The 27,277-nt window shown below is 51.5% G+C and overlaps 13 protein-coding genes across 13 annotated transcripts; 6 read left to right on the top strand and 7 right to left on the bottom strand.

Annotated features, from left to right (window-relative positions):
* Positions 1 to 83: 83 nt before the first annotated feature.
* K489DRAFT_296247 (uncharacterized protein) lies at positions 84 to 875 on the top strand (the record flags this gene model as incomplete). The annotated part of the gene is made up of 1 exon (XM_033600313.1): positions 84 to 875. A coding segment is annotated over one exon (792 nt), but the record flags the coding sequence as incomplete, so codon positions are not given.
* A 1,004-nt stretch (positions 876 to 1,879) lies between these two features.
* Positions 1,880 to 2,254, top strand: K489DRAFT_298917 (uncharacterized protein; the record flags this gene model as incomplete). The annotated part of the gene is made up of 1 exon (XM_033600364.1): positions 1,880 to 2,254. A coding segment is annotated over one exon (375 nt), but the record flags the coding sequence as incomplete, so codon positions are not given.
* Positions 2,250 to 3,267, bottom strand: K489DRAFT_384019 (uncharacterized protein). Its single transcript, XM_033605757.1, has 2 exons — positions 2,934 to 3,267; positions 2,250 to 2,815 (listed from the first exon to the last, which is right to left on the bottom strand). The coding sequence occupies exons 1-2, from the start codon at positions 3,206 to 3,208 to the stop codon at positions 2,380 to 2,382; spliced, it is 711 nt and encodes a 236-aa protein (XP_033456156.1). The 5' UTR covers positions 3,209 to 3,267; the 3' UTR covers positions 2,250 to 2,379.
* Positions 3,268 to 3,480: 213 nt separating this feature from the next.
* On the bottom strand, positions 3,481 to 6,587 carry K489DRAFT_74642 (uncharacterized protein). Its single transcript, XM_033608890.1, has one exon. The coding sequence runs from the start codon at positions 6,199 to 6,201 to the stop codon at positions 3,664 to 3,666; it is 2,538 nt and encodes an 845-aa protein (XP_033456155.1). The 5' UTR covers positions 6,202 to 6,587; the 3' UTR covers positions 3,481 to 3,663.
* Positions 6,588 to 8,805: 2,218 nt separating this feature from the next.
* K489DRAFT_373581 (uncharacterized protein) lies at positions 8,806 to 9,141 on the bottom strand (the record flags this gene model as incomplete). The annotated part of the gene is made up of 1 exon (XM_033603435.1): positions 8,806 to 9,141. One exon carries the CDS (start codon positions 9,139 to 9,141, stop codon positions 8,806 to 8,808), a length of 336 nt encoding a protein of 111 aa, XP_033456154.1.
* Positions 9,142 to 13,278: 4,137 nt separating this feature from the next.
* On the bottom strand, positions 13,279 to 14,121 carry K489DRAFT_74495 (uncharacterized protein). Its single transcript, XM_033608889.1, has one exon. It carries the CDS (start codon positions 13,807 to 13,809, stop codon positions 13,333 to 13,335), a length of 477 nt encoding a protein of 158 aa, XP_033456153.1. The 5' UTR covers positions 13,810 to 14,121; the 3' UTR covers positions 13,279 to 13,332.
* K489DRAFT_384014 (hydrolase CocE/NonD family protein) lies at positions 14,027 to 16,599 on the top strand. Its single transcript, XM_033605756.1, has one exon. It carries the CDS (start codon positions 14,433 to 14,435, stop codon positions 16,221 to 16,223), a length of 1,791 nt encoding a protein of 596 aa, XP_033456152.1. The 5' UTR covers positions 14,027 to 14,432; the 3' UTR covers positions 16,224 to 16,599.
* A 169-nt stretch (positions 16,600 to 16,768) lies between these two features.
* Positions 16,769 to 18,016, bottom strand: K489DRAFT_373579 (uncharacterized protein; the record flags this gene model as incomplete). The annotated part of the gene is made up of 3 exons (XM_033603434.1): positions 16,769 to 17,181; positions 17,239 to 17,300; positions 17,646 to 18,016. 3 exons carry the CDS (start codon positions 18,014 to 18,016, stop codon positions 16,769 to 16,771), a joined length of 846 nt encoding a protein of 281 aa, XP_033456151.1.
* A 1,111-nt stretch (positions 18,017 to 19,127) lies between these two features.
* K489DRAFT_384013 (uncharacterized protein) lies at positions 19,128 to 19,965 on the bottom strand. The gene has a single exon (XM_033605755.1). The coding sequence runs from the start codon at positions 19,770 to 19,772 to the stop codon at positions 19,299 to 19,301; it is 474 nt and encodes a 157-aa protein (XP_033456150.1). The 5' UTR covers positions 19,773 to 19,965; the 3' UTR covers positions 19,128 to 19,298.
* K489DRAFT_404354 (uncharacterized protein) lies at positions 19,928 to 21,638 on the bottom strand (the record flags this gene model as incomplete). Its single annotated transcript, XM_033607116.1, has 5 exons — positions 21,553 to 21,638; positions 21,244 to 21,385; positions 20,838 to 21,168; positions 20,722 to 20,780; positions 19,928 to 20,578 (listed from the first exon to the last, which is right to left on the bottom strand). The coding sequence occupies exons 2-5, from the start codon at positions 21,295 to 21,297 to the stop codon at positions 19,928 to 19,930; spliced, it is 1,095 nt and encodes a 364-aa protein (XP_033456149.1). The 5' UTR covers positions 21,298 to 21,385; positions 21,553 to 21,638.
* Positions 21,639 to 22,280: 642 nt separating this feature from the next.
* K489DRAFT_384012 (GroES-like protein) lies at positions 22,281 to 23,736 on the top strand. The gene has a single exon (XM_033605754.1). It carries the CDS (start codon positions 22,340 to 22,342, stop codon positions 23,453 to 23,455), a length of 1,116 nt encoding a protein of 371 aa, XP_033456148.1. The 5' UTR covers positions 22,281 to 22,339; the 3' UTR covers positions 23,456 to 23,736.
* A 1,328-nt stretch (positions 23,737 to 25,064) lies between these two features.
* On the top strand, positions 25,065 to 26,398 carry K489DRAFT_74237 (uncharacterized protein). Its single transcript, XM_033608887.1, has 2 exons — positions 25,065 to 26,200; positions 26,265 to 26,398. The coding sequence occupies exon 1, from the start codon at positions 25,337 to 25,339 to the stop codon at positions 26,135 to 26,137; it is 801 nt and encodes a 266-aa protein (XP_033456147.1). The 5' UTR covers positions 25,065 to 25,336; the 3' UTR covers positions 26,138 to 26,200; positions 26,265 to 26,398.
* K489DRAFT_413034 (uncharacterized protein) lies at positions 26,274 to 27,155 on the top strand (the record flags this gene model as incomplete). Its single annotated transcript, XM_033607999.1, has 4 exons — positions 26,274 to 26,538; positions 26,590 to 26,753; positions 26,816 to 26,947; positions 27,015 to 27,155. 4 exons carry the CDS (start codon positions 26,274 to 26,276, stop codon positions 27,153 to 27,155), a joined length of 702 nt encoding a protein of 233 aa, XP_033456146.1.
* Positions 27,156 to 27,277: the final 122 nt, after the last annotated feature.

Raw genomic sequence — 27,277 nt, 5'->3', positions numbered from 1 at the left:
CGACCTGTCCTGCATGTCCTTCCCGCCGACCGATGAACAGATTATAGCATACTTCGACTGCACACATGGCGAGCCTACCTAAGCGGCTTCTGCATGTGGACACGCTCACATTGGTGGAACCTCAACATGACAAGGACCTCGAATACGTTGTTGTGTCGCACACATGGACCGACGATGAGCTCACATATGCGGACTTTGCAGACAATCGTCACAACGAGTCATTTCTTGGTGAAGTAGCAGCAGGACTAGAAAACAATGGCCGACTCAAGATTCTGCGACTTTGTCAATTCGTGCGCTTACGCATTCCCAGTATCAAGCATTTATGGATCGACACTGTCTGCATAAACAGGAAGGACAATCAAGAGTTGCAGGAAAGTATCCCTGCCATGTATCATTGGTATTTATCAGCATCCGTTTGCCTTGCCTATATGTCCGATGTCGAGTTTGGTGCAGACGTCTTGAGCAACTCCGGCTATCCTCTATGGGAGCAACAATTCCGAGGGAGCGTGTGGCACACGCGCGGCTGGACATTGCAGGAGTTGCTCGCACCTAAGCTTGTCCTATTTCTGGATGCATCACAGCAGGTCATAGGCTACAAGGGCATGGCAGACAGTGCCCGTGATCTGAACCTCCCATTGGAATTGCGCGATTGCCTACATGGGAGATTGGCCGATGCAACGGGAATACCTATACATTACTTCGAGGACCCGGTGCATGTTGAACGAGCCAATGGTGAGCTCATCGGACAATGGATGAGCCAGAGGCGAACAGCCCTACCGGAGGATATGGCATACTGTCTGCTTGGGCTTTATGGACTGTCGATGCCCATCAATTATGGAGAGGGTATAGAACGAGCGAAAGAACGACTGCGCGAGACTCAAGAACAATATTCGAGAACAAGAGGACGAGGGGGAATTCCCAGTCCGACGCACCGAGCAGACCGTGCCCATCGAGAAGCACGCCACGTTTCGATTCTCAACGATCCCGTCGTCGAAATCATCCCTTCCAAATCGCCCAGTCCACCTGTACGATCACCTTCAACTGATGCACTCAGTCCGCTTGAAAGCCCGGACAAAGTGAAGGATTTCCAAGATCTTGAAGCGCAGCGTAGTGAAAGGGCATCGATAGCAAGCAACATTGTCACAGCCACTTCGAAAGGAGCGCGAAGGCTTGGTCGTGATGGTCGCATGTGTATTCTCGAAGTGATCATCGTCTCCTTGATTGTGCTCTGCATCGCCATGGGAGTGCGATTTGGGTTCCGCAGCACGAACCCGAATCCGGATCATAGTTGAAGGCGATCGTGATCCGGTCGCATATGAGAAAATGTGATCAAGCGGCCATCTCCTGTCTTGTCAGAATCATTACCAAAGCTTGAGCAGTTGAAACTCGGGTCGCACCTCCATGCCGATTCTCGCGAAGGAACACAGCAGCGATCTCTACTGATGATTGGAAGATGATCGACACACGACTTCTCTTCTCTCTTAGACCGCAACGTCAAACTTCGAGCGATCACAAGGACCCTCAGCATCTCATACAGTTCACCCTCCCCCAGACGGTCGTCGACGATATACGACGACATTCCAAGTCCAAGTAAGCGATCATGTCAATCCGAAGAGCCGGCCGTTGTCGCTGCGAGGACGTGGGTGATTCCGATGGGCATTTTTGTTTTTAGTGAAGCTGAAGTGTCGGTCTAGTCACCGTAAGGTCGAACATCTTCGGGCATCGGAATAGCTCTGTCGACGCCTCGATGCTCAAGTTGGCGTCGAGTCAGCGAAAGTACGTTTCTCCTCCTGCGAATTGAGATGCGAGACATGGAAACCATCTACCGACGTACCAAAATTCGCCCAGCTCCAATATAGACGCCACGACCAACAACTCAATACTGATCCGACAACGTCTCCACCGTGTTTCAACACCACATCTCAGCATCTATAGTTGGCAGATAACCTGGGTCTTCTCCATCTCGACCCGCATAAAAGGCCTGATTATGAGCGGCGGCCTTTACACCTTCGACGCCGCACACGTCGTTTCGCCGTATTTCGGATGTTACATGAGCGCTGAAGCTCTCGCCGCAAGTTTTTCTACATGGCCGGTGGCGTTGAAGTTTGCAGTCAAGGCTCTGGTTGCTTGGTCGTTCACGTTTGATGGGTCGAATGGCTCGAGGCACTTGTCGCGAGATGCCGCGATGATCACTACCAGCCAGGTGATGCGAACTGGTTGGGAAGTTGTGGCTTTGAGTCTGACGGCAGCTTTGGGACTTGCTTTGATTCCATCCAGAGATGGCACTGCCATCTCTGATCGATACAAACAACAGTCATCGCCATCGATGACTGCCTAAGTAGTGAACACTCTCATGGTTGTTCAAATGACCACTCAACATCAACATTTCAAACCCGACTCCTCTCTCCTCTTGTAAATGCAAGTTTTACCACGACCCACAAGACCCTCTTCTCTTCCACAAACATTCCCCGGATCCGCCCCATTATGCCAAGTCTCGACCACCTTCTCAACCGCCGGTCCATCCTTTCCCACCTCACATCTGTCCACCACAATCCCATTCGTCCCGACTGACCTCGCACACTCCCAACCACCATCATCTTCCTTCAGAACAACAGTAGCGTTATTGTGATTCCCAATCTCGTAAATGTAGCCCTGCCAGATATCGAGTGCGAAATCCCCAACACTGACGAAGCCTCCGGGAGATATGCGGGCGAAGTAAGCTCCCGTCAGGGAATTTGGATCGCTTGATGAGGAGGAGGAGGGAGGAGAGCTGGAGCAGGGTTGCCAGCAGCTTGGTGGAGGGGAGGGGGCTTGCCTGATGTCAACAAAAGGAAAGCGAGGACCGTCAGTTCAAGGAGTGTGACGACATGTCCGGATGAAGCACGATCTCACACGGGAGGAGATACGAAGGTTCAATGAAACACGCAACATACCAATAAACATCACAATAGACCTCTCCCCTGCCGCCCTGTTCCCAGACCGCATCGGGGTTAGAAACGGTGAAGGTCACGTCGTAGTAGCGTTCACTTGGGCTTGCAGGCGATGGTCGCGTTGCGTCTCCATACGTTGGAGGATCCGATGTTGGGATTGTGGTAAGTGATGCTATGAGGGGGTTGAGGCGGAAATATAATGCGTCTGTGATTCGAAGATGGAGAAGAGAGAGGGAGAGGAGGATTGTGACGAGGGTGGGGTGCTGGTGGAATTGCATTTTGGTAGTTTTTGATTGATGCTTGATTTCTCTCGAATTATGAGGAGATTGTGTGGTTGATTCATTGAGGGAAATGGAGAGAAAGAGAAGAGGGAACATGAGATCTTATGAGGAGTCTTGGGAGATGTCAGCTTACAGGTTGTACATGCTACCGAGGAACACAGCGTCGCCCTCGAAGAAGCGAGAAACTTGTACATCCTCAACCGGATGCCTTGTCATCACGAAGGAGCGTACACAGCAGGCTTCACGTCATCATGTTCTAGAGAGGGAGAAACGAAGTAGGAGGGAAGGAAAATCTGTACACGATCAAAATGTACACTGAGCAGCGGAAACGCTCTGATCTCTATGTCGTCGTCCCGATCTTCGTCCCCGCGGCAAGCTGCCCGTATCATTCGTGAGGTCATTTCATAAGTCTCCGATCATGCCCCATCCCATATCCAAAAAGGCCTCTTGCTCTACGATTTCTGCTGAGTGTGGCCCTTGGGCAACAGAACAAAAACAACCGGCACCACCACCGCCGCGGCGATGAGTAACCCCAAAACAACCATCAATATGATGAACCACTTCAATTCCATCCCACAGACCCTCCTCTTCATACTCTTCTGCCTCAAACTCTCCGCATCGAAACCCGAAAACGGACCCTCAGATTTCATCCCATAAGGCCCGATCATTCCCGGCAGAGCCTCCGAGCTGCCCAGGATGAAGCTGCCGCGGGGGATATGGTTTCCACCTGGACGGCGGGGGAGGAGATCATTGCGGAAGAAGGACATGGAGGGTGTCAGGGTGAGGGACGAAGAAGGCGCACGGCCGCGGGCTGCCAGAGCACCAGGGCCAATGGCGGCGGCGGAAGTGTGATTGGGAGGGGGGAAGGAGGCGATGATATCGGAAGTTCCGGCGGCGGACTGCGAGGAGATTTCCGAATGAGCTTGCAGGGAGCGATCGGTGGGGTCGTCCTGAGCGGAAGTCGTGCGAGAGACGTCGGGTGCAGCGCTGAGCCAGTCCACCATGCCGAGACGGCTGGCGGTGCGGCCGCGGTCGAGGTTGGAGGCGAGGCGGCCGGCACGCGCGATGAGGTCGGGAAGGCTGGTGAGGGAGGCGCGGACTTCGGTGTCTTGGTGCGTGATGGCGATAGGGGCTGGTAGAGGGGCAGTATCCAATGGGGAGGCGTCCGGGGTATCGAAAGGGGAGATGGCGGTGGAACTGTGGGTGCTCGTTCGTCCTAGGGTACCACGATGAGAGCTGGACGCTGTGCTTGAGCTGCGGATGGTGTTCATCCCGGAGAGACGTTTGAGAAGAGAGAAGCGGCCGGATGCTCGTTTCTCAACAGGAGGCGCCAGTGTTGATGTCGATGCACGGGTGCTCGGGGGTTCCTTTGGTGCCGTTTCTTCGTCGACTTTCGATATGATCGAAGCGGAAATTGACAATGGTCGCTCCATCTGCCGGACAACCGAATTTGATCGCGGAAGAGGTGTCACAATATCGTTGGCTTCCGCTACAGACACATCCGGAATTCTCTGCCTTGGCTGCTGGACTTTGATGACCTTCGCCTTCCGTTTGAAGGAAAGGGCTTTCAGGATTTCAGGTTGATTTTGCATGTCTAGTGGAGAATCAATCTTTTCAGGAGATGTGGGAATATTGTCTTCTCGCACGTCGACCGCGGCCGCAATTGTCGGACTAGATTTCTCCGCAAAGCTGTCTTCGCTGACGAGGGGTCCTGGTCGCTCCAGAAGAGAACCGGCACTGGGCGTTTCATTCTGCTCAGCCTCAGTGTTTCGTGGCCGGCCATTTGATCGCTCCCGTGCACCCTGAGGTGCTCTTTTGTTCGGCGTTGCGAACTCGCCTTGTTGCAAGGGCCCTCGAGGGACCCGACGTGCGCTTCCCGCCCGTTGTCGTGAACGGGGATCGACTGGCGATTCTGCTTCCCGATTGCGCTCGTACTCTCTTTGGGCCGTGTAGAGAATGTCGTAAGTAGGTGAATACCCTTCTTCCCGATCGGAAGGTCGCCTGCGAGGACGAGATTTGGGTGTTGCCGTGTATCCGTTCGACATGGCTTCCCCATCGTGTAGATCGCCACGACCGGACGGCTGATGTGACGAAGGTGGAAATTGAGGTCGACGAGCGCCCCGGTAAGAATCTGGGGAAGTGGGTGATATGGAATCGGACGCTTTGCGAGGGCGTTGTGGCGGTCCTCTGTTGCCCATCGATCGGCCAATTGAAGCATTGAAAGCTTCACTGGGTCGAGCGGAAAGCACTTGCCGAGCTTCTGGAGTTGCCCGGAAATGGCGTTCGACCATCTCCATGCTGCCCTGCGTACCGGCTGACCTCGGACTGCCTATCCGCTGATCGTCATAGTGGTCGTGTTGCTCCGGGTGCCCACCAGTCATATTTCCTTGGCCGTATCCGATTGCGAATGCGTTTCCTCCCGGCTGCATTGCACTGAGGCGTTGCAGGTCATCCCATTGTTGGACCTGGTTTCCAGCGTTCCTTCCGCTCTGGTCGTATCGCTGGATGTGTTCTGGGCCCATGCCATTGCCATTGCTTCCACCTCTTGCTCTGCCATTGAATCCATTGGGTGAATCTTGCTCAGGGCTATGCCAAGCCGATCGTTCGAATCGATCATGGTTGTAGTTTCGTGAACCAGGAGATCGCATTGTCATCTCCCCTGTGATATTGCCGCCAACGGCGAGATCATCCACGAATGTGCCATCGGTGATGATTCGGGGTTGCTGCCGCGGCCGAGGCCGAGACTGGGAGGCTTGTTTCCGCGGTTGATATTGCTGTCGCGGTAACGTTGCCGGCGGTGTCGGGAGGGCTCCGGTGGGAGGCGGAGGAGGTGGCGAAGAGAGGATGGCTTGATGTGCTCTCTGCGGTGTATGCATCATGGCCGGTCTCGAGCTGATGGTCAACCGCTGTGCGATGTGGACGTCGCCGTCTTCGATGCCTGCTGCTGGATGATATGCACCGCCTTGTGATCGATACTCGACAGGGTCCATGGTGGAGGAAACGTTTTTCCTGAGATGTGGTACGAGAGACCGATAAGAGAGCGTTCAGTTCTTTGGGACCGGCCCGTCCGAACCGAATATTTCAAGTGAGGAAAACTTCGAAGGTAGTGAAAGTTGAAAGAATATTCGGCCAGCGATATTCCTCTTTGTGGTGAGTCGGGAGGTATTTCAAGGTTAATCAGAAGTGAATGATTGCTATTGAAATCGAATCGATGGGGCTCTGCAGAGAATTTACGAGGAAATCCAGCGAGCTGATGCGATCGATCAAAGGAAGGTTATCGTGTTGGTGTCGGACGCATCGTGGACGTTCCGCGTGCTTGTGAAAGGAATGCCGCTGGATTGGAGTGGCCTGCCGATCGCAAACGGCTGGCTGTGTTTCAACGACCAGCACGTTTCGCTCTTCTATCGCGAATAGCAAGACTCGTTCGTCGTGATGTTTCTACTCCTTGCCGTCGTTGTATCGAGTGTATATCGTGACGCGGATATTTGGCATTCGTTCCGGGGAAAAAGTCGTGTCGATCGGAAGATTTATGACGGAATTCGGGCGATCGGCGGCATTGGCGAGCGACGATCCTCGTTGTAGAAATGTCCAGTGCACACACACGCGCTTGCGGGGAGAAGTGTTTGCGCACACTCTGGGTTTGTGAGGGTCGACGGTAGGAAATATCGTGATGAGTAGGAGAAGGTTGTACAAGGAAGCAAATGACAGCGAAGACAGTGTCAGAGAAATGGTGATATGACCGAGGCGAGAGGGAAGCGGCAATGCTGCACGCGCACACTCCGACAACAGGATTTTACGCCGACGCGATACACGACGCCCGCCTTGAATCCTCAGCCGATGACCATCATTACGCTTTGATTCTTTCAGCCCGGTATTCTAGGCGGTGTTCTTTTTTCTTCTTGCTAGCTGAAACGATGGTGCAGAAGCTTACATTGGAGGTATGTGCCACTCTCTCAAACACGACGGAGTCTGTCTCATGCATTCTACTGCCTGTCGGAGAGAACCATCAGGCGGGCAAGCATGGATGATTTCCAACGGGCGTGAGGACGAGGAGCACGAGGAAGAGGACGAGGAGGAGGGGGGCCACAAACGTTCCGTCGTGTGATGAAAACAAGAATAAAATCCTCCAACAGGCCCAGCCCGACACACAACAACCCAGGCTGAATTTAATTACATTACATGCGGCGTATTCTCCTTGGCCGCCGCATCCGGAATTGTTATTATTACTTGCGCAGACATTTACTATCCACGCGATATAATATATATATATATATATATTCATATATAGGCTGTGGACATCTACCCTCTCTGCGGAATCATGAGGGAGGCTCGGTTGCCCATATCATGATCTGTTGGAAAAGGGAGGATGTCAGGCACTATACGTCCATGCAGGAGAGAACGCCTCTTCTCGCTTCTAGTCGGAGATGGCTCCCATGCTCTCGGGACCCGACGGTCTCTGATCGATCGGCAGAGATCGCGTCTGTACCTGACTACGGTTTGCTGCACGCACACTCCGAGGCATTTGCACCGCTATGTCACGCTTCGAGATGCGCTCCGCTTCGCTTCAACAGCGGTCATGCGCATGTTGCCGTACTGAAAATGCGCCCGAGTTCAAGTGTACGCAGAGCAGACAATCCCGGCGTTCATCGCGACGATGCGACAGAACCCACACACACACACACACACACACACACAATCTCCACCCATCGCGATGGGAAAAGACGAAGAGGCGCATTTCTTCCGAACAGTAGGGCGACAATTTAAAATGAATGTGGCGTCATTCACTAACGGTTTCGTCCGGCTCTGGGACGCGGCGATGGTGTCGCTGCAGACGCTTAAGGGTCGCACTAACCTAGTCGAGGTCTCCGCGGATGGCACTCTTTCCTGACCAAAGCCTGTTCCTTATAGCATAGAATTGCCGAGTGAAGAATATTTAACGAATTTTACAGCTATACCTCTGTCCGATCTGTTTGGGTGAGCAGGAACAGGACCTATCAGACCAATATAGGCGATTCCCCAACGACATCTTGTTCTCCGTCCATCTTAAGAAATCACCGGATCGCTTTATCTTGTTATTATCCGCTGTGCAGACGCAGCTTCTTATCCGCAGACGATCTTGTAACTCACGTGCTTTACCACGGACACATCTTCGCTAGGATCACCAGCGGGCCACCTGCTATGCTCCACTGTAAGATTGCGTCTTGCTAAGGGAAAGAGTTCGAAGGCCTGCTGCAGTGGTGGAAGCATATCGGCAATAATGAAGTCAAAGTCTGTCCGTATCGCGGGTGTAATAAGACCTTTCTAGTTCTAAATGGCCTGCGACAGCATACAAGACTCTCCCTCCAGATCCAATTACACATGTGCATCAAGGAACTGGACGACGGCTAGGGATTGTGTAAGCAAGAGTTTCGAAGCCGCGATAAGCTTATCACTCATGAACAGGCGCTAGAGGCCCACGAACGGAAAGTGCTGCCAGACCTCAGCGCATTTAGCATCACTATGGAGGAGGAATAAAAGGGCGCTCACCTTCTATTCACTGTCCCACCATAGATCAGTCATACAACCTGACTCCTTCTTTCGTCGTGCTTATCTCACTAATTCGTGCAAAGTCGAGCAGCACGCGCACATACACGGTCACTGCTTGTACTGCAACGTTTGCAGTCGCAGCGCAGGTCTTTGACAGCCATGGCAGCCGCATCTATCATGTCCTTGTTTAGCAAGTAACGTTCGGCGACGACTAACAGAAGCTGATCGATCGAATCGCCGATATGTAGCGACACAGACTCATTTGTAAGAAGCTGGTCCTCCATCGAGCGAATCAAGCATTTGAGACTGTCAGAAATGCAAGTCTGGTCCCAGAATATACCGCCAACCATAGCGCAGGACTCTACCGTTTGCACGGCGTGTACAATAGAAAGTCCGGCAGGCATGATGAAGATCTGGCCGGGATGAATTCACATGGCACAAATCTTATCCTTTGGCGGTATCCATGGGGGCCAATATCTCGCGAAATCCTTCCGATACGCATCACCCATATCTTTGGGATGGATCCACGGCCATAGCTTGTTGTCGGTGATATTGCGGATCCAAGTGCTTGAGAACGAATCACAATGTGCGCCGGAGAACGCCCCAGTACATCCGAAGATATTGAAGCGGAGGCGTTCGTAAATATCGAACCTTTAACCTAAACCTTTAAGTCGGCATGCGAGGACCTCGAGCAGTTTGAAGCGGCGATCGCTAAGAAATTCTGTGCCTGGAATGGAAGCAGTGACATCACTAAGTTCTAGCACATTCAGACCAAGTTCGGGTGTGGTAGTCAGCTGCAGAATCTGCTCAGAGCTCCGAGTTTCTTGATTCTGCGGGTCATCCTCGATCGGTCAATGTACACCTACCTCTCCGTGACCTCAACAAATAGCAGGATCATTCAGGTATTCGGGGAGAGTAATTTCATGCTTCCTGCCTGTTCCACTCTTGATCAGTATTGGTATCCTCAAACCAGAGGAATTGGTTCGAACAAATTCGGAAACGTAGTCCGTATCGACGATGATGACATCGGATTCTGCATCGACATCAGGCTGCTGACGCGAGTCAGAGCAATACTGAGCATGCTTCATAAGAGAAATCCAGGAGAGGTTTACGTCGCATTGATTCTTCGTCCGGTATTCTTCATGACGGCGTGACGCGATTTCGTATGACTTCTTCCACAAGGACGACACATGGTCGGGCGGCTTGTAATTAGATCCCACACAATTACATTGTGTATGCTCGGATGATCTGGCTGGCGCCGTGTCCCTGGAAGATCTATCTGATGTGGTTTAATGTGACGAAGCGGCTGGTGTGGTGTGCTCAGTCTTATCAGTTCTGCCAGATTCGTCCACATCGCTGGTGCTGACGTGTCCCGGCCCCTTATCCAAATCCACGTCCTCGTCGTCACTGTTGGATTCGTCGTGTCGTATTCCTGAAGTTGCCCGCACGAGCGATTCTCGTTTGGAAATCCTTCCGGAGAAGGGTGCTACAGAAATGGGGTTCGACGAGGCGCAGCTGGCCGCTGGCGGTGAAGGTGTGATCTGTGCACGACCAGTTCAGGCAGGTATCACCGGCTCGTGCAACCCTAATCGGTGCATCGGGAACGTTTTCTCACGCTTAAAAAAGGCCTTTCATGGCTCAGGAATGATAAAAAGACAACAGACGAAGCAGCAATCGGGTTGAAGCGCGAGATGCAGGAAGAGATGGAGGTTGAAGGGAAACAACATCACGAGAGGCGTTTCGGTATGGCAGCTATGTCATTTGGCAATCCCACGCTTACGCCTCAGGACATGCTCAAATGATGGGACCACCTGAGCTGGCTTCCGGGATGGGTCTCTGCATTCAGATACCGGAGAACGGCGGACGGAGGTGCAAGGCAAGGGTGTTCGGAAGCCAAAAACCAAATCTGGCCGTTGGCCACGTTCCTATGGAGGTGCCTAGAACCGAACTCTGATAGACTCGATGCGAAAGGCGCTCATAATCGAATGTAATACTACGCATAGTTCTCAACGTAATACTGAGTCGGAGGCTCATCCTTATCCTCAATTCACCTCCATAATTTTGATCAATAAATGAAATATCGAGCTCGCGTTGCTGGCCGTGACCGCAGTGATGGCCCTCAATATTCGGCTTTCTGCTGGGATGTGGCAGAAAACGCGTAAATGAACATGTGTTCATCAGCGATTTGTGCTCTTTCCAACCATCTCGACCATGATATCGTTTTCGAACCTCAATTGCTGACTCATGCCGCTGGCCGAGAAGCCCCAAAAACTATTCTATACGCCTCCGTAATATTGCTTAGCCCACCTGTCCATATCGAAGTATCGCCGCACAGGTGATATGCGGACACAGCTAAAATTGTATCCGTGCACTGCTTCAGTCCACTCGCTCCGCTCGTGCACCACAACTCAACGTCCACAACGGTTCAACGTCCACAGGCTCGTCGTGACCATCATCGCCATCGAGATGACGCTCTGCACGCTCGTTGCCATCAATATCCTGCATTAGACGGAGCCATACTGGCATCAAACGACGTTTGAAGCCATTAATTACCGCCTTTGAATGCCTCGAAGTCATGTCTATAACATTTAATACAAGATTCAGTCGTTTACGACGATCCTTTACCTTCTCACGAGCAAGTACTTTATCAGCCTTCTCTGCCTCTTTTTGACGTCTTTTTTGGATGACTTGACGTGCTTGTGCTGCAGTAAGGACTCCTCCATTCTGTAGATACTGGCGCTTCATCGAGCGACGCTGATTGCGTACGTTCTGGGCAACCGTCGTATGTTGAAGTTCATCTACAGCCTCAGCTCCAGCGATTGCTATGGCGTATGCGCCACGGAAGATCCTCTGAAGCTGCTGCGTCGCTATAGGCTGGTCAGCTAGAGCAGAAGCAATGAATTGGCTCTGAGTACGTGCCAGAGTCCGTACTGTACGTGGTGTTGTAATCATCGTCGTCTCTAACGTAGCCTGATCAACTGGAGTTGCTGGCCGCGCGAGTGTTGCTGCTTTCTCTCTAAGGCTTGAAAGAACAACGTTTGGATTGAATGGATAAAGGCCAGTCTTTGCAAAGCCAGCACGTATTGTATCCGGCTTCATAGTCTTCTGTCTAAAGCCCTCGAAGGCAGCGAGGAACTCTGTCTTATTGAAGTCAATACAGCCGCTGCGCGTAGCATAGTCAACTGCTTCTGAATGCCAGTGTTTGAACGGCTGAAATATGGCTACGTCAAGCGGCTGCATAAGATGCGACATGTGCGGCGGCAATACAAGAGGTATAATAGCATGTTGCTCACAGAACTCGACGAACTCGAGGGTATAGTGAGATCCATATCCGTCGAAGACAAGTAATCGCTTCACGCCACGCTGGAGTCTTCGCGACTGCTCCTCCCAATGATACAGCCACTGGAGCGTCAGAGCGTCTGTTGTATAGCCTGTGTCGCTCAAAGCAAGCATTGTAGCTGAATGGAGCTCTGTGAACCACGCGTCTTGAAGTCGTTTGCCAGGGAGGATCACCATCGGCTGGATTGTTGCGCCAGCTGCGCTAATGGCCTCAACAACCGTCACTGTCTCGCGATTGTTAGAGCTCGGCGTCCAATTACGCTGCTCCGGATGCTGCGTTAGCACGTGCTGCGTACGTGCCATACCAACACGAAAGCCAGTCTCATCCATGTTCCAAATGTCGTCTGGAGGTATGCCTTCGGTCCGGACGATCTCTTCGAAGCGAGAATACCATAATCCAATACGGCCTGGCTGCTCTGCTGCTGCACGTACTGCATCAAGTGATCGTGATGGACGCTTATACCACTCAGGGTGGCGTGAAATGAAGCGTGAGACCCACATCTTCGAGACGTCTGGCGCTGGCCCTTCGAGATTGTGGCATCTAGCTAGGATCGAATTGGCAGTCTTATGCACGTCGACAACGCGCGCAGACACACCTATCTTATCACATCGCTTTAGCCACGTTATTAAGGCCTCTTCTTGAGCGTTATCCAGCTTCCTATTAGCTGGTTGCCTTGTAGACTTGCTTTTCAATCCACGAGCGCGTCGTTGGAGTCGCTTGTACGAAACTCTAAACTCCTTTGCTAACGTAGTCAGAGGGCCCTCAAATTCAGTCTCCTCGCGCCAGAGGAGTGCAGCATTGATACGAGCCTCTTCTTCAGCGTATTCAGCCATGTTGTGATGGATACAAAGACGCGTTCAATCTACAATCCTATTAAGTCGCATCGTGGACGTTGAACCGTTGTGGACGTTGAGTTGTGGTGCACGAGCGGAGCGAGTGGACTGAAGCAGTGCACGGATATTGAAAGATCTGTGTCTCTCCTCATTCCCCATCTAGGGAAAATTCTATATACAGAAGAGAAAAGGGGAAAAGTTGATGCCTCAGGCAGCAGCAGCAGCGGCACCTGCCGCAGTTTGGATGCCTCAGGCACTATGCATAGAGGTAACTGTCGCATTGAATGTTGCGCAGTGAGACGAGAAATGAAGACAGTGTGTGTTGCGATCTCGAATCCTATTAAAAGCTCGCCCTCAAACCTGTTGACAGCTGTGTGGGATTCATTCTGTCCAGGTGAGATTGCCAGAATTACGGAATCATGCTATGCGCTCTGCGGCCCGCCGTATTCTGCATACCACCGTGGCAGAACTCTGCCGAGATGCTGCATTTCCTCTGCGCAATGGACAAGGAGCGCTCGTGCGTCCTCGTCCCGACACGGGATCAGCGAGGCGATCCTGCGTATGAGAAATCCGGCACTCTTCTGTCCATACCGCCGGACATACTCTCCGCCGACCCAAAACCGCGAGCGCATTACTGCTCCCGCGGGTGTCGGAGTAAGATGATGGCAAAAAGCTCCCAACTGCAGCTCACCCAAGACATCCGGGCGCCCATCAATCCCGATACTCCGTACGCAAACACAGATTACCGAACCATGGATCGTTTGTCTCATCGAGCACATTGGGATACTAGTCGATCTCACGGGCATCGGAAAATATTTTTGATTATATAACGACACAATAACAATAGTAATATGTGTATCCTCTTTGTTTGCTTGCTGGATCATTTTGAGTCGAACCATGAACGGTAAATTGGGGACCAAGCAAGTTCGAATTCCAGGATGAGCCAAGATTCGGAAGGGCCATGGATTATGCCTAGGCAGAATCGGCAGCCTCGGGTTAAAACCGTAGGGTCCAATCGAGGGTTTGGACTGTGTTAGTCGTGGGACACCACTAGCTGCAAAGTCATGACGAATGATGTATTGGATTCTATACGAGAGCCCAGCTCCAGAATAACAACGCGCACCTATCTGGTATCACAACGAGGCACTAAAATTGCCGCGGAGCTTAACTTGCCCGGCAGTGCTCGTCGGCAGTTTGGACTTTGTGGTGAACATCACCTGGACCACATTCCTGCGGCGACATAGTTCCCGCGCGATCTGGACTAGAAGAGCCCCTGGAGAATCGGATCTGCACCTTTCGCAATGGTCATATCCGTGTTCCGAATGCCGGAAAGATCGCTGTCAAATGTATCCGAGTCGGACCGCTCGCAGACGGACATCCGTCACACAAGCTGCGAGCGGCACGCATGTCTATCGTTCGACTTTGAGATAAAGATAACACTCCTCATTGTTCCTATAAATATTTCCATGGAGCAAAGCATGGTGGTCGCACCAAGCTTGCCCACTTCAGACCACGGGAAACCATGACTTCGTCGACCAAATTTATCCATCGGCTCAACCTAGAGGTCGAGTACCCACAGATCAATCCTCTGGCGGAGCAGCAGCCTCCAGCTGCCGACTTGCGCACGCACACCGAGTTTCTCGCCAAAGGAAGTGTCCACCAAGAAGGAGCGTTCGCGTTGCCATGCGACATCATCGTCGACTACGACCAGCCCCTTATCATGCGTGATGGCGTCACGCTCTATGCTGATGTCTTCCGGCCCGACACGAAGGAGCAAGTGCCCGCGATCCTGGTATATACGCCTTACTGCAAGAGAGAAGGCTGGTGGAACACGAACGCCCATCCAGTACGGTTCGGTGTACCTGCCTCCACCTTATCAGGCCTACAGGCCTTCGAAGCTCCCGATCCCGGCTGGTGGTGCGGACAAGACTACGCCGTGGTGTATGTCGACGCTGCGGGGACCTCGCATTCCGAAGGCGACCAACCCTTCTTGGGCACTGAGCTCGGAGAGCGCGGATACGACGCAATTGAAGAGATTGCCAAGAAGGCTTGGTGCACGGGCGCGATTGCAATGGCGGGCAATTCTCAGCTCGCGATGGTGCAGTGGACCATCGCAGCATTGCGTCCGCCACATCTCAAGGCGATAGCGCCCTGGGAGGGTCTGATCGATTTGTACCGCGAGTCGTCGGTGCGCGGTGGTATCCCTGATGGCGACTTCCAGGAGAAGGCGATCTCCTGTTTCCTCTTCGGGAATACCCGCAGCGACAGCCCTGCGCTGAACGCAAAACGCTATCCTCTCATGAACGCATACTGGGAAGACAAGCGTGCTCCTATCGAGCAGATTGTAATACCTGCATATTTCGTTGCGAGCTGGACGAGCCCGCTCCATGCTAATGGCACGGTGACCGCCTACCGTCGAGTTGCTTCCAAGCAGAAATGGATGCGTGTCCACAATACTCAAGAATGGGTTGATATTGCTGATCTCGACAATGCTCGCGATCTCAAACGCTTTTTCGATCGTTTCCTAAAGGGGATCGAGAATGACTGGGAAGCGACTCCTCCAGTTCGACTGTCTACTCTGAACCCTGGCGGTGTCGACCGTGTCGGTCGGGCCGAGAGTTCCTGGCCGCTCGAGCGACAACACCTTCGCAAATTTCACCTTGACGCGGCGCAAAATAAGCTTCTCCCCCAGCCTGCGAAAGATGCGAGCTCCATCGCGTACAATTCGGAGGACTTGAGAGCCAGCATTCGATTCGCGATCGAGGTCGAGCGCGAAATGGAGATAACGGGATACATCACTCTGCGCATGTGTGTTGAAGCCGAGAGCGCCAACGATCTCGACTTGTTCACCGCGCTCTACAAGGAAGACGCCTCAGGAAAGCGACTCCATCACATCACTCTCAGCGCCCCCGATAAGCGTAAATGGGTCGAATCGATGAAAGAAGACGGTAAGCTCCCCGCAACTTTGTCCTACACCGGTCCGACGGGCCGCCTCCGAGTCTCACACCGCGCTCTAGACGAGATGCTATCCACTCCCGATGAGCCCGTGATGTCGCATCGCGAGGAGCAACTCGTCGCGCCCGGCCAAATCGTGCCGGTTGACTTGACGCTGTGGCCAACCTCCATGGTCGTGAACGCCGGCGAGCGTCTCGTGGTCGAGATCGGCGGACATGAAGTTGGTCCGCTATCACCCAAGGCGGTTCCGCTCCCGGGGTCGTTCCTGTCGTTGGCCACGCGCAATCGCGGAATCCATCGCATCCATACTGGCGGCCAGTATGAGTCTTGGCTAAAGCTCCCCATTATTCCGAATTGACCTTTGTTCACGTCAAGTAGGAAATTATGTTGGTCGTGGCCAGGAACTCATGGATATTCATTCGAAAGCGAGAGAGTTGCTGAGCGATATCGTAATCACAATGTGTTCGGAAGTTATATATAAGTGTTGTGTCGGAGTTGTGCGATGGGGCACTTGGTGTCTTGCTACCGTACGTGCTCATTGGATTGTACAGGATGCTTATCTTCGTTCAAAAGCTGCAGCTCTCAGCGTGGAAAGTTTAAACGACCGATCCAGAATCCTTTGAAAACCAGATGGAGACACCAGCGTCAGAAACACGGCTTCAGAATGTGACATTTGATTTGAACCTTAGCTATGCCTATCCTACCACATCTTCCGCATACAACAGCCAATCCCTCGCGTCTATTTCTCTGATGACCGGCTCATGATTCCCCCTCAGCAGATATCACAAGTGGGAAAGAAAGCGCCCAGGCTGGGTTCACCGAACTGAGCCTCGCACTTGTACGGTCCGGAGCCATCACCGCGTTCGCGGTCAGGTCTCCGCTCTTGAACATACGATAACCTTGCTAGAAAGCCAATGCTGTCCCTGACATGACAATAAAGTTTTGTGCGGCAAAAAGCGCGCCAAAAATAGGTGATTGCTTGCATCCAAATTCTCGTGCCTCCTCCCACGTCTTGCCGTAGCGACGAATGATCTTGGCCTGCGCGGAAAATGCGTGGATTGTTCGTATGGAGCTCAAGACATCTCCCGCTATTACTGCCGCAGCAGGGTGCAAGACTACGGTCCTGCTTTCAATTTCGACAATTGCCGATATGGCTGGCCCGCTGGCCATATCGATAGCTGGGAGCATGCTTATAATAACGAGAGTGAGTTTCCATTGGACACTCAGAGCTACCACAAATGCAGAGACAAGCAAGGTAATTGCTTGAATAAGCAGACCTAATTCCTTAGCGATCCCTTGGTAGATTCGATTTCCATCTGCCGCAGATCAGCTACATATGCAATCGCGAAGCTCATCTTCAGCAGCATCCATACCTGTGGTGACTTGTGTTGCTGTAGACCCGTTGCTCAATTCATTAAAGTAGGAGACTTTTTCTCTAAGCGTCGCCTATATCACAAAATTTGACACTATTTTTGGGTCTGACAACCATGGTTGGTCGGGCTTCGTAATTTCTATCCATGAATGGCCAATGTCGTCTTCAACAGCTTCGAGTCTGTAACAAGCATTAGGCCTGTACTCTAGGTCTAGACCGACACGGTGGTACCAAGCCCGCATAATGACACGTCGAGGTTGCCCAGAAACACAATCAGGAGATTAGGATATTTTGTGAGTCTAGCTGAGGTTCGAAACAAAGCTGAAGAACCCGCTGCTTCACGGCAATTGGAGCAGACGAGTCCGAATATATGCAAGATATGATGCATCGGTGTCGTGGTGCACGTACTGTGAAGCCTTTCTGCGATCCGGAGGGTGCGTGTGAGAGTATCCCACAGCAGCTTTCGACACGGGTACCCTCCAGCTCAAGTACTCTTGCAGTCGCTGGTTCAGCTCGGTCAGCCGCCGAAGCTTGAGCTCAGCCACCGATTGTCTCCATGAACGGCCATTGTCGTCAGTACGGATCTCATACAGCGTAGCAGACATGATTGCGGCGTTGCTGTCGAAGCGTTGTTCCGCCCGACGCGAGGCACGTCGTTTGGGCGAATCGTCGAGGATGATGTAAGTGCGAGGATTCTGCTTCAGTGAATTTTGCTGATGCAGAAGAGGCGGTGAGAGCGAGTCCCTCTGCGGCGAAACCGAGGACCGAATGGTGATCATTCTTCCATCCCTACGATAAGAAATGCGTAAATGGAGTATTTCTAGAAGCGCTGCTTGTATTAAGCTTCCATATTGCTATCATAAGAAACACTTCCGTTCCCATCCCGTAACCCAAGCACATTCATGGGTCGGTATCAGATATCCTTGCATCACATGATCTGTCGAACAACTGTCTACTTGATATTTTTGCCCAGTCATGGATGGAGTAACCTATGTCAGAGAGATACCTCACGTTCCTGATGATGGCGGCGCCTAATTCCTTTTGGACCTGACCATCAATCTCGCAAGGCTCCATATTTAGCCCCCCGAGCACTTGGCCAAGGTTTTAGTTGGTTTGCGTGACCATATGGGATATGGGAGCAATAGGATGACGAGATGTAAGTATACTCGACTTTCCATACAGTTACTGTTGTCATAATTGTACAGGCTTTGGCGTCAGTTGAACGGCAAGAGCAGCGTTGATAGATTCACAAAATCTGCTTGTTCGTATCGTGAGCGACTTCACTGTGGTCATGCGTTCGCTGGCGCTATTAAGGTAGTCAACTGTATTCGCTGCGAGGCCATCAAGACTTGACAGTAAGGCAGAACTCTCGATTGGCTCCTCTGGAAAATACCCCATGGTCACGCAGCCGGCGACGATGCGCCATAGGAAATCATCGATATTGGCTATTCCTGTTGTAAGATTGCCAATTATGAAGCCGGGCTTCATGGCGAATACCGGACGACTCGTGCACTATTGCACTTGAGCACAATGCCACACTACATATTCCACAGCAAGCTTGCTGCAAGCGTACCCGCTCGACGCTTCGAGCACATGAAGCGAGGACGATTCCGCAGTATCCAGTTCAGAGGTGTCTTGGCATGGTGCCGTGCACACGTACACAAATCTTTTCAGAGAGGAATTCATGCTGAATTGACTGAAGAGCTGGTGTGTCGACATGAAAGTAATGGCACGAAGCTTGTCGTAAATGTGATAGAAATTGACCTCTGCGCCGTTGTGATAATTGCATTAATGGAATTGGCCACTTTCACGCCAGTCGATAGCTCGGGCAACTAAGATTTGGTTAGTCCGAATTGTGGTTCTTGGAGATTGCCAATCCAGCATTGTAACCTTTCGACTATTTTTTTGAACTCTGGCCTGTCACGATTTGTGATCGATCGGCCAATACAAGAATCGCTTACTCCTGTCAAACGATATTGCGTAGCACGGAATGTCGCGAACAGTACTACAAACGTCGACAACTACTTTGCATGACAAACCTCACGGATATGTTGATACAGCTCAGCCTCGATGGTGAACGGCACAACGCAGGCCTCGCCGGATAGTACATCTGGGCGGTGGTGGTATGTGAGCAGCGCGATCGGCGAGCTGTCCGCCAGCTGCCTTGTCTAGTACTCCAGCTACGTCTGCTGTTCGGTCAGCTGCTCGTCCTGCCTCTGCTACGCGGCAAAGTCGATACTGGATTGGCAGCCGGTCCTCGCCCCGCAGCACCGCCGCGTAGAATTGATCCAGCTCTCGACGCAGCACGTCCATTGACCATCTATCAGAGATGAAATGGTGCATAACAGAGGAAAGGATGCGGTTGTCGTCTCCCAATCGTTTGAGGGCTATCCTGAGCCCTGGCTCTCTTGGCAGGTCGAAGGGAGTGGTTTGTCCTTTATGCAGATGTGGAAAATAGTAATTACGAACATTCTTGGAGAGATTGATCAGTCTAATGTTCTTCTGGGTCCTGGGATGTAAAATCTGCACCCCCATGCCATCTCTCTCCTCGGAAGTCGTCCGCAATGTCTTATGTCGCTCCTCTAGGGCTCAGAGAGCAACATCGAGCGCCGCTACGTTGAGCGGACCTCAAAGTCGTGCCGCAGAGGGCATCAAATACCACGACGAGTTTAGATGCAGCTGGTGCAAAACTAAGGGCGGCCTTGCGCGTATGACTGGCTCTCTCCGGCTAGGTGCTTCGGTCTTGAAATCGGAGGGTACAAGGGAAGTCGACGAGCCAGCAGCTTTGCAGCAATCCGATGGATTGCTACGCGATCGATCATTCCACCGTCGGTGGTGGGAGTGTTTCCGACGCGAATAAAGTACGAAGGAATCATGTCACTGGACAAGTTCTCCTTCAGGCGGGCTTGCATTGTGTTGATCACATTGTTTGCCATGACGTACAATTCGTTCGCTCCGCTTTCGTTTTTTAATTTCTTGGTTTCACGAAACTTCCCATATAACACTGCCACAAGGATAGGATTACCGAGCCCAGTCAAAGCTTCGACTTCTGGCGTAATGTAGTCCTCCACTTGCTGTCGGAGGCTTGCTTTAATGAAATTGCGGTCGAAGATCCTCGAAGTTTTCTGAGAAGCATCATGCTCTGGCGAGTATTGGACGAGAGTCCCAATCGAGTGCTGGAGGGAAAGCTTCATCACTGACCCAAAGACTGCGTCTGCTTGAGGTCTATGCTGTGCTTCGTCGCTCTGCCCGGCCAATGCAAGCTCAGCCCATACGTCGCCGTGGTATATGAACGCCCATAGACGGTGCAGCAAGGCTGCCAGTGGATCCTTACCCTTCACCTGTTCGTACGACATCGTCCACGTCGTCAGCACGCTCCGCTCGCCGTGTTACTGCAGCGGAAATTTATCTTGATTCTTCATCAATGCCGTCCACGCCGTATCATAATGCTCGAGATAGTCCGCGACGCTTATCCCGGTCGTACCGAGGTATGCTCCTGCTTGAGCAGCAGACCACCGAGCTTCGGCAGCAATTGATCGATGTCTCTTTGTCATACATCAGTCATCATAGTCACTCTGCGGCACCGCCACACCCACGTACTCGTCACCGCTTTATTCGCGCGTGTCTCGACCATCTCTCTCGCGGACTCATCGTCGGCAGCATCTAAATGCAGGCCGAGAGATTCGAGAATGATCAGAAGGAAACATGATAGCGCTTGCACGACATCGCTGCCTTTCGATTCGAAAAGACGGTTGGATTGCGCCCAGATCGCTGCATTATGTGCTATTGGTCCGACGTAGTCGCCGTTGTTGGGTGGCTCATCCTCGAGAGCGCGACCCTGATTACCGACCGTCATTACGACTGTTATAATGACGGGCACTTTCTCCCTTAGCAGTCGTAACATATAGTTCCGGACGGGTGATAATCTACTCTGCTGCATAAATGGCAAAGTGTTGTTAACAAAGTAATCGAGTGCGACAGAATCATTCGTGGTCGAATCTCTTACAAGGAAAGTTGCATCCTCTAGTGCATCACTGTAGGTGCCTATGCAAGTAAGCATGTCGCCTGTGTCGCGCACACACTCGCGATTGCTACAGCGACATCGTTAACATGTCGGACAATTTTTATTACACTTGACTCGACGATCTCTAGTAAGGGAGTTGTTAGCATAGAAGACTATTATGACCGCCGATAAAATAACGACCAGGGCCACGAGGGATACTCCTCTAACGAAACGATGTCCCGATTGTGCCGGATTGGGCCTAGGATCTAGGTGATCGGGCTTCGCAAAGGATTATTTGGGTGAAGTACGTACTTGCATGTTTTATAACCATCACGGGACTTATAGTGGAAGACTCGCATTCGAGTTTTGTGAGCGGCCTTGCTTCGACCACGAGGCATGATATACTTTTACAGGTTTGAAAATGCTTCAGTTGCATGTGTTCAGACTCATATGCGTCTCTTGGGCTTGTCCAGATGGTTCGAAAGGCCATCGGCGACGATGGCCCTTGTGGATGACAACTCCTGTCTTCCCGGTCCAACTGAATCTTACAAGACAGTCCATGTGGACAGCCGCACCGTCTGCGGTACGTAGCGCAATCTACGGTGAAACGGTGGTTCAATCATCCGTAGTCATGGCTCGAAAGAGACTTCTCGCCGATCGACAAGATCGAGGTATGGAGAGAATGACTCAGCACGGTGCGAATCCAGCCAACTAACACGCAGAAAGAAGCGGAGGTCGGATTGTCCGATAAATCCGAAATGCCGCTGCGAGAAAACACGGCGAATTTGGGGGCCGGAAAGCGTTTACCACATGAAGCCGGACTGCAACGTCATTTTCCGTGGAGTCACATATCTGGCCGCCTGAGTAAATTTCAGTACACATATTGACCGTCCAATTCATTCGTTAATGCTATTTTCTCGAGTTCCGTGCTCCGAAGCGCGGTTATCGGGAAATTTGCCCATCCGAAAATATCCCAGTAGCATATTATAGAGACCTTAGCTAGTGCGTGGCTTAACATTAATTGAGTGCTTTTGACCCTCTTGGAAATAATGTTAGATGGCAACCTGAGCGGTTGCTTCCAAAGATTTGTTCTGCAATAATGATTCGACAAAATACTGCTCTCGTTATCCAGAACACGCAAAATTACGCTGTGAAGCGTCACGCATCCTTTCCCGTTCCCAGTGAACAGGAATTGTTGATTCAAGTTTTGTACTCAGGTATCAATCCTGCCGACGTCAAGCATGAAGACCTTGGAATCGACACGACTACCCTTGGATATGACTTTTGCGGCCAAGTGATGGGCGGGCATGACGTGGAAATGGTAAACATGCAGTTCAAAGAAGGCGATATTGTCGCCGGGTACACGCCGACCGGCATCGGGCGTCCAAGCAAATTCGGATCACATCAAGATTATCTGGTCTGTCCCGTCGATATGATGTTCAAGGTCCCAGACAATGTTCCCAGGTCCCACGCTGCATGCCTGACTGTCACGACGATGACCGCGGCAGACATCGTTTTCAATCTCTTCGGATTACACCTATCAGACGAGAATAAATTGCTTTCGCATGCTGATGCCATTTTGATCTGGGGAGCTGCAGGTGGTGTTGGATCTGCGACCGTGCAGTTCGCGAAAATTGCTGGATTCAAACATATTCTCGCAGTCGCATCTATCGCACGTCACCACGAACTGAAACTGTTAGGTGCCACTGCATGTTTCGAATATAAGCAGCCCGATGCTGTCGACAAGATCAGGACCCACGCGAAGAAGCACAATTTCAAGATCTCTTACGGTGTAGATGCTGTGGGGACGATAGGACAGAACAATTCTGCAGACATGGTTCGGAGAAGTTGTCATGCAGATGCTCAACTAGTGTCTACAGTTCTGCGGAGTCAAAAGACTTTCAAGTTGCCCTTTGCTATGAAGAACAGAGACATACAGCTGAAAGTCCACGCATTCGTGACTCCTAGATACATGAAATGGCTCCAGCCATGGGTTCCCAAGATCAAAGTATCTCTATCACGCAATGAAGGAGACCATCAGAAAGCCTGGCAAGCACTGATGTATGCGGTGGGGCATTATGGTCAGGACTTTCACAGGATGAGCTCTGTTCAGGAATGCTCTAGAGATGCTGAGCAGGCCTTGGATAAGGTGAAAGCGGTCGCGGCGGGAACTGGCGGGTCTGGTAAATGGGTTGTGCCACATCCGTTCGCATAGCGTCATGTGTGTGTGTACCCACAATCGCGTAAAGGACACCTGAAAACCGGTATCTTCGCATCTGCGTATCTTTTGACAAGTTCCTTTACAGGGTACCAATGTTGATATCAGTGTACTGCACGCTGTTCAAAACAGCAATGGTCTTACTGCCGGTAACAAGCCAAACGCGTTTGAATCAATGATTGACTTCACATCTTCACGACGACACATCAAGAATGGCTTTGAGGTTTAGGGTAGGCATTAAAGCGAAGCTTTTGCAGTAACTTAGATATCGACGATGGTCAAATTGTTGAATGTTAAATACATCTATCGTTCAATTTTGTTCCATTCATCCTCGGCAAGCGGCTCTGTGCTTGTCCGAGATTGCTCTCCCGCAACTGTCGCCTGGACATACGGGACAGTGATGAATGCATCTTACAGCATTTCGCGCATCAACAACACATGCCTTGCCTTCTTTAGGGCACTTGCGTCGGGAAATAAATGCATGGGATTCACTTATGCTTGTCGATTGAATTCGAAATTCGTGATGCGCACAGTGCCGGATGTAGTTTAGCCAGCCTATGCGACAATTGATCATGTGGGCGAGAAGAAATCGGAAAGATTGCTTATGTAAACGATTGAAGTTGATGTTCTGAATCATGCGATCGCGGCGTCGCAAATTCTATTTGGTTGACGCGTGTGACTCTGAGGACATTCGTACCTACACGAACGCCCAGAATTTAAGGTTATCAGCCGTCTGAGTGATAAAAAGTTTAGGCGGTACCGCTGAACGGGAAAAGCTTACCCAGTAGCCGCAGGACAGAAAATGACAAGCCGTACAAGCCCCGAAAGATGTTTAACGTGTGGATGCAGTGTGGCACTAGCGTGATTGACTTGCAAATGCGATGACGCTGCTTGAATGTCACAGCGTCGTCGTCATGGCTATGTGAAGCGACAAGATCGGATGCGATACGCGGAGTTCCATTTCTGTGCCAGGTCGGTGATGTAGTGTGCTATCACCGTGCCATGTTCAATTCCCGCTTTTGTGAGGGCTGGAGTTCGACCATTGCAGGATATTAGGGCCTGGCGATTTCTGTTCAATCCCTCCAGCACGTTTACGACTCATAGGAAAACCTAAGCGAGGTCAAAGGCTGACATCGAGTACAGGGGGCTGGTCTCGGAGCTCTTTAACTTGACCACACCTGGAGATTGGATTGATTTCTTCCGCTTTGTGTCTGAATCCGTCATGCATTGGCTTGTCAGTCAAGAGATGATGGAAAATCTGCGCCCTTGGTCGAGGAGGCGCATCAGTATAGAGAGGACCCAGCGAGAGCCAACCCGCGTCGCTGCACAACATTTATCCCTGCTCTCTTACTTTTTCATGCTGGTAGTTGGACAGGACTTCCAATTTTGAGGTAGAATTGACAATCTTATACCAATCACTGATAAAACAGAACACACTGGATCGCCAATCATTTGCGGGCCTCGAACAATGCGTCGCCGTCCTTACGAGGCGCTGATGGAGCCTTACCTATCTACTATCTGCCACGCTCTGCGTCGTGGGACTCTGTATATCGGAGGGCCCGTGTCGATGGGTATACCGAAGAATTTGTGACACTGCCGAAAGTGCCAATCAATCAATGCATCCACAATTCCTGTGCTACCTTGCTGAAAGCTTTCATGGGGAGCAAGCTTCTGTCGTGGGCCCGAATGCACGAGTTATGTGCTTCCATACCGTGATTTCCAAGTCTCGACACTTTGTACCTGGATCATGATTGCGGCGGGGCATCATCGACGAATGTGATGTGGCGTATCCCGTGGTTGTGTCTGGACTAGGGAGAGTGCCAGTATCGGGATTGGCATCATGATACGGATCCCTTGGGCTCGGCTCAACTTTCATGCATGATTCACGAAGATGCGGAAGCGATGGTCCAGGATTTCCTGACGAAAGCGCTCCCAATTCAGAGGGACAGTTCGGCACGGTCGCCATCCTCGCTGATCAGGCTGCCATGGGAAATTAGCGAGCTTATTGCTATGCAGCTGACCACAAATGATGCCCTATCGCTTCGTCTCTGCTCGAGTGTGTTTCTGCCGCTTCTACACAGTCGTTGGTTTTGGCGACCCCGTTTCTGTGGGCACGCAGAGCGGAGCTACTACTTTGAGGGTATAGAACTCCAGACACTACCTGACCTCATCTCGGCCTCCAAAAACCTCTCCAAGATGGAGATGGAACATACGGCCGGCGTACTGCAAAGAACGCGAGTCTGGAGCCTAGTCGCACAATTTTCAGACTTGGCGAGGCTTAAGCTTCCAAGCCCGATTCACATTCTACCCGCACCGCCCGATATCGAAATTGAATGGTTCCACGTTTCCGGTACCATTTGTCCCGACAAGCTACAATTGAATCTGCTGCTAGGCTGCAAAACTTTATTTGGATGCCAGGCTACGCTGAGACAAGAGCCAGCTAAAGTGACTGTGTTTATCTGCCTGCCGGGAAAATTGAATTACGTCTGTGGCTTACTTTTCCAATGGCGCGATGGGCCAACATTGATGATGGGCTATTGCAACTCGACGACTTTCACAACTATCGATATTCGTTCGCTTGCCGGTTTCGTCGTTGCTGTTGGTCTCAAGCGCATACATGCCATCAAACTCGTCGATAATGACGGCAAAGCGTCGCCATGGGCTGGTCGGCCGGGTTAAGCCCTCATCACGGAGCGACTCCTTCGTAATTTTCCTCCGGAAGCTCTAGAAGTAGACTTTGATGTGAGTCGATCTGCCCGACAGCAGAATCGCTTCCTGTCTGAGCTACACGCTGACTTTGGGAAAGGGTTTCAAGATGGTCAGGATCGGGATTGGCATTGCACGCGGCGGGACCAAAGAATCAAGCCCCCTCCGACAGGATGCTCTGTGGTACCCGAGCCCGCCTGCAGAGTCCGTGCAATTGAATGACCACTTGTTCACGGGCTGCGCGATCGATCGTGACGACTTTCAACCTATGCTATGGATTAACTTCGGATCCTGGAAGACTGACTCCGTTGTTATCGCATTCCGAGAATATTACCAGCAGCGCAGCCCAGATTATGTTAAATACACCTATATCGGTAAGATCTTGATACACAACGAGACCGAATAGCACGAGACTTTCGAAACAGGTCACATGCCGCACGAAGGATTCTTGGATAAGATGATATTGAGGATCGACAAGTCTGGGGGAGAACGGATTGAAGTGATCGGAGCTGCCGTCGCACCAGAGAGTGAATTCTATTACGGCAGCGGGGTCTGGTATACCACCTATAACATATTGAAATCTATCAAGGTATGAGAATTGTGTTCTCCCGACTGTCCTACAGCCACCGTTCTACATAAGCTGACGCCCAGTTCGATACGAATAAGATTGTCACCAACCACGGCAATTCTATTCGCATGGGTGAGCCGTTTGAAGACACATGGCACTTGAAAACATTGCGACCCAATCACGGCCACGTTATTACCGGCATCTATGCAGGCGAGGTGAATATGACATATCCCCGCGAATATACTGCGTGCAAGGCATAAAAACTGATGACTTTCCGTATAGTGCACCACGGGGAGAATCCAGAGTGTCGGTATCATCACCGAGCCCGAATTAGAGGTCTGGTATGCCGACTCTGGGCGGATGCATCATCACACCGCTTCTAGGGATCCCCCGAAGCAGATTCATGCCAGCAGCAATTCTTGACCTCCATCAGGATCCGAAAATAACGTCGACGGTCAGCTTTTCCCGGCTACCAAGGGATACAAAGCAGCCATTAAAATTATGTTCGGAAGTCGTAGAACATGTTCCACAATCACAAGCAGGAT

Source organism: Dissoconium aciculare, assembly GCF_010015565.1.
Source record: "Dissoconium aciculare CBS 342.82 unplaced genomic scaffold K489scaffold_14, whole genome shotgun sequence".
Classification (NCBI taxonomy): domain Eukaryota; kingdom Fungi; phylum Ascomycota; class Dothideomycetes; order Mycosphaerellales; family Dissoconiaceae; genus Dissoconium; species Dissoconium aciculare.
Note: the sequence above shows the minus strand (reverse complement) of the source record. Positions and strands in the feature narration are given on the sequence as shown.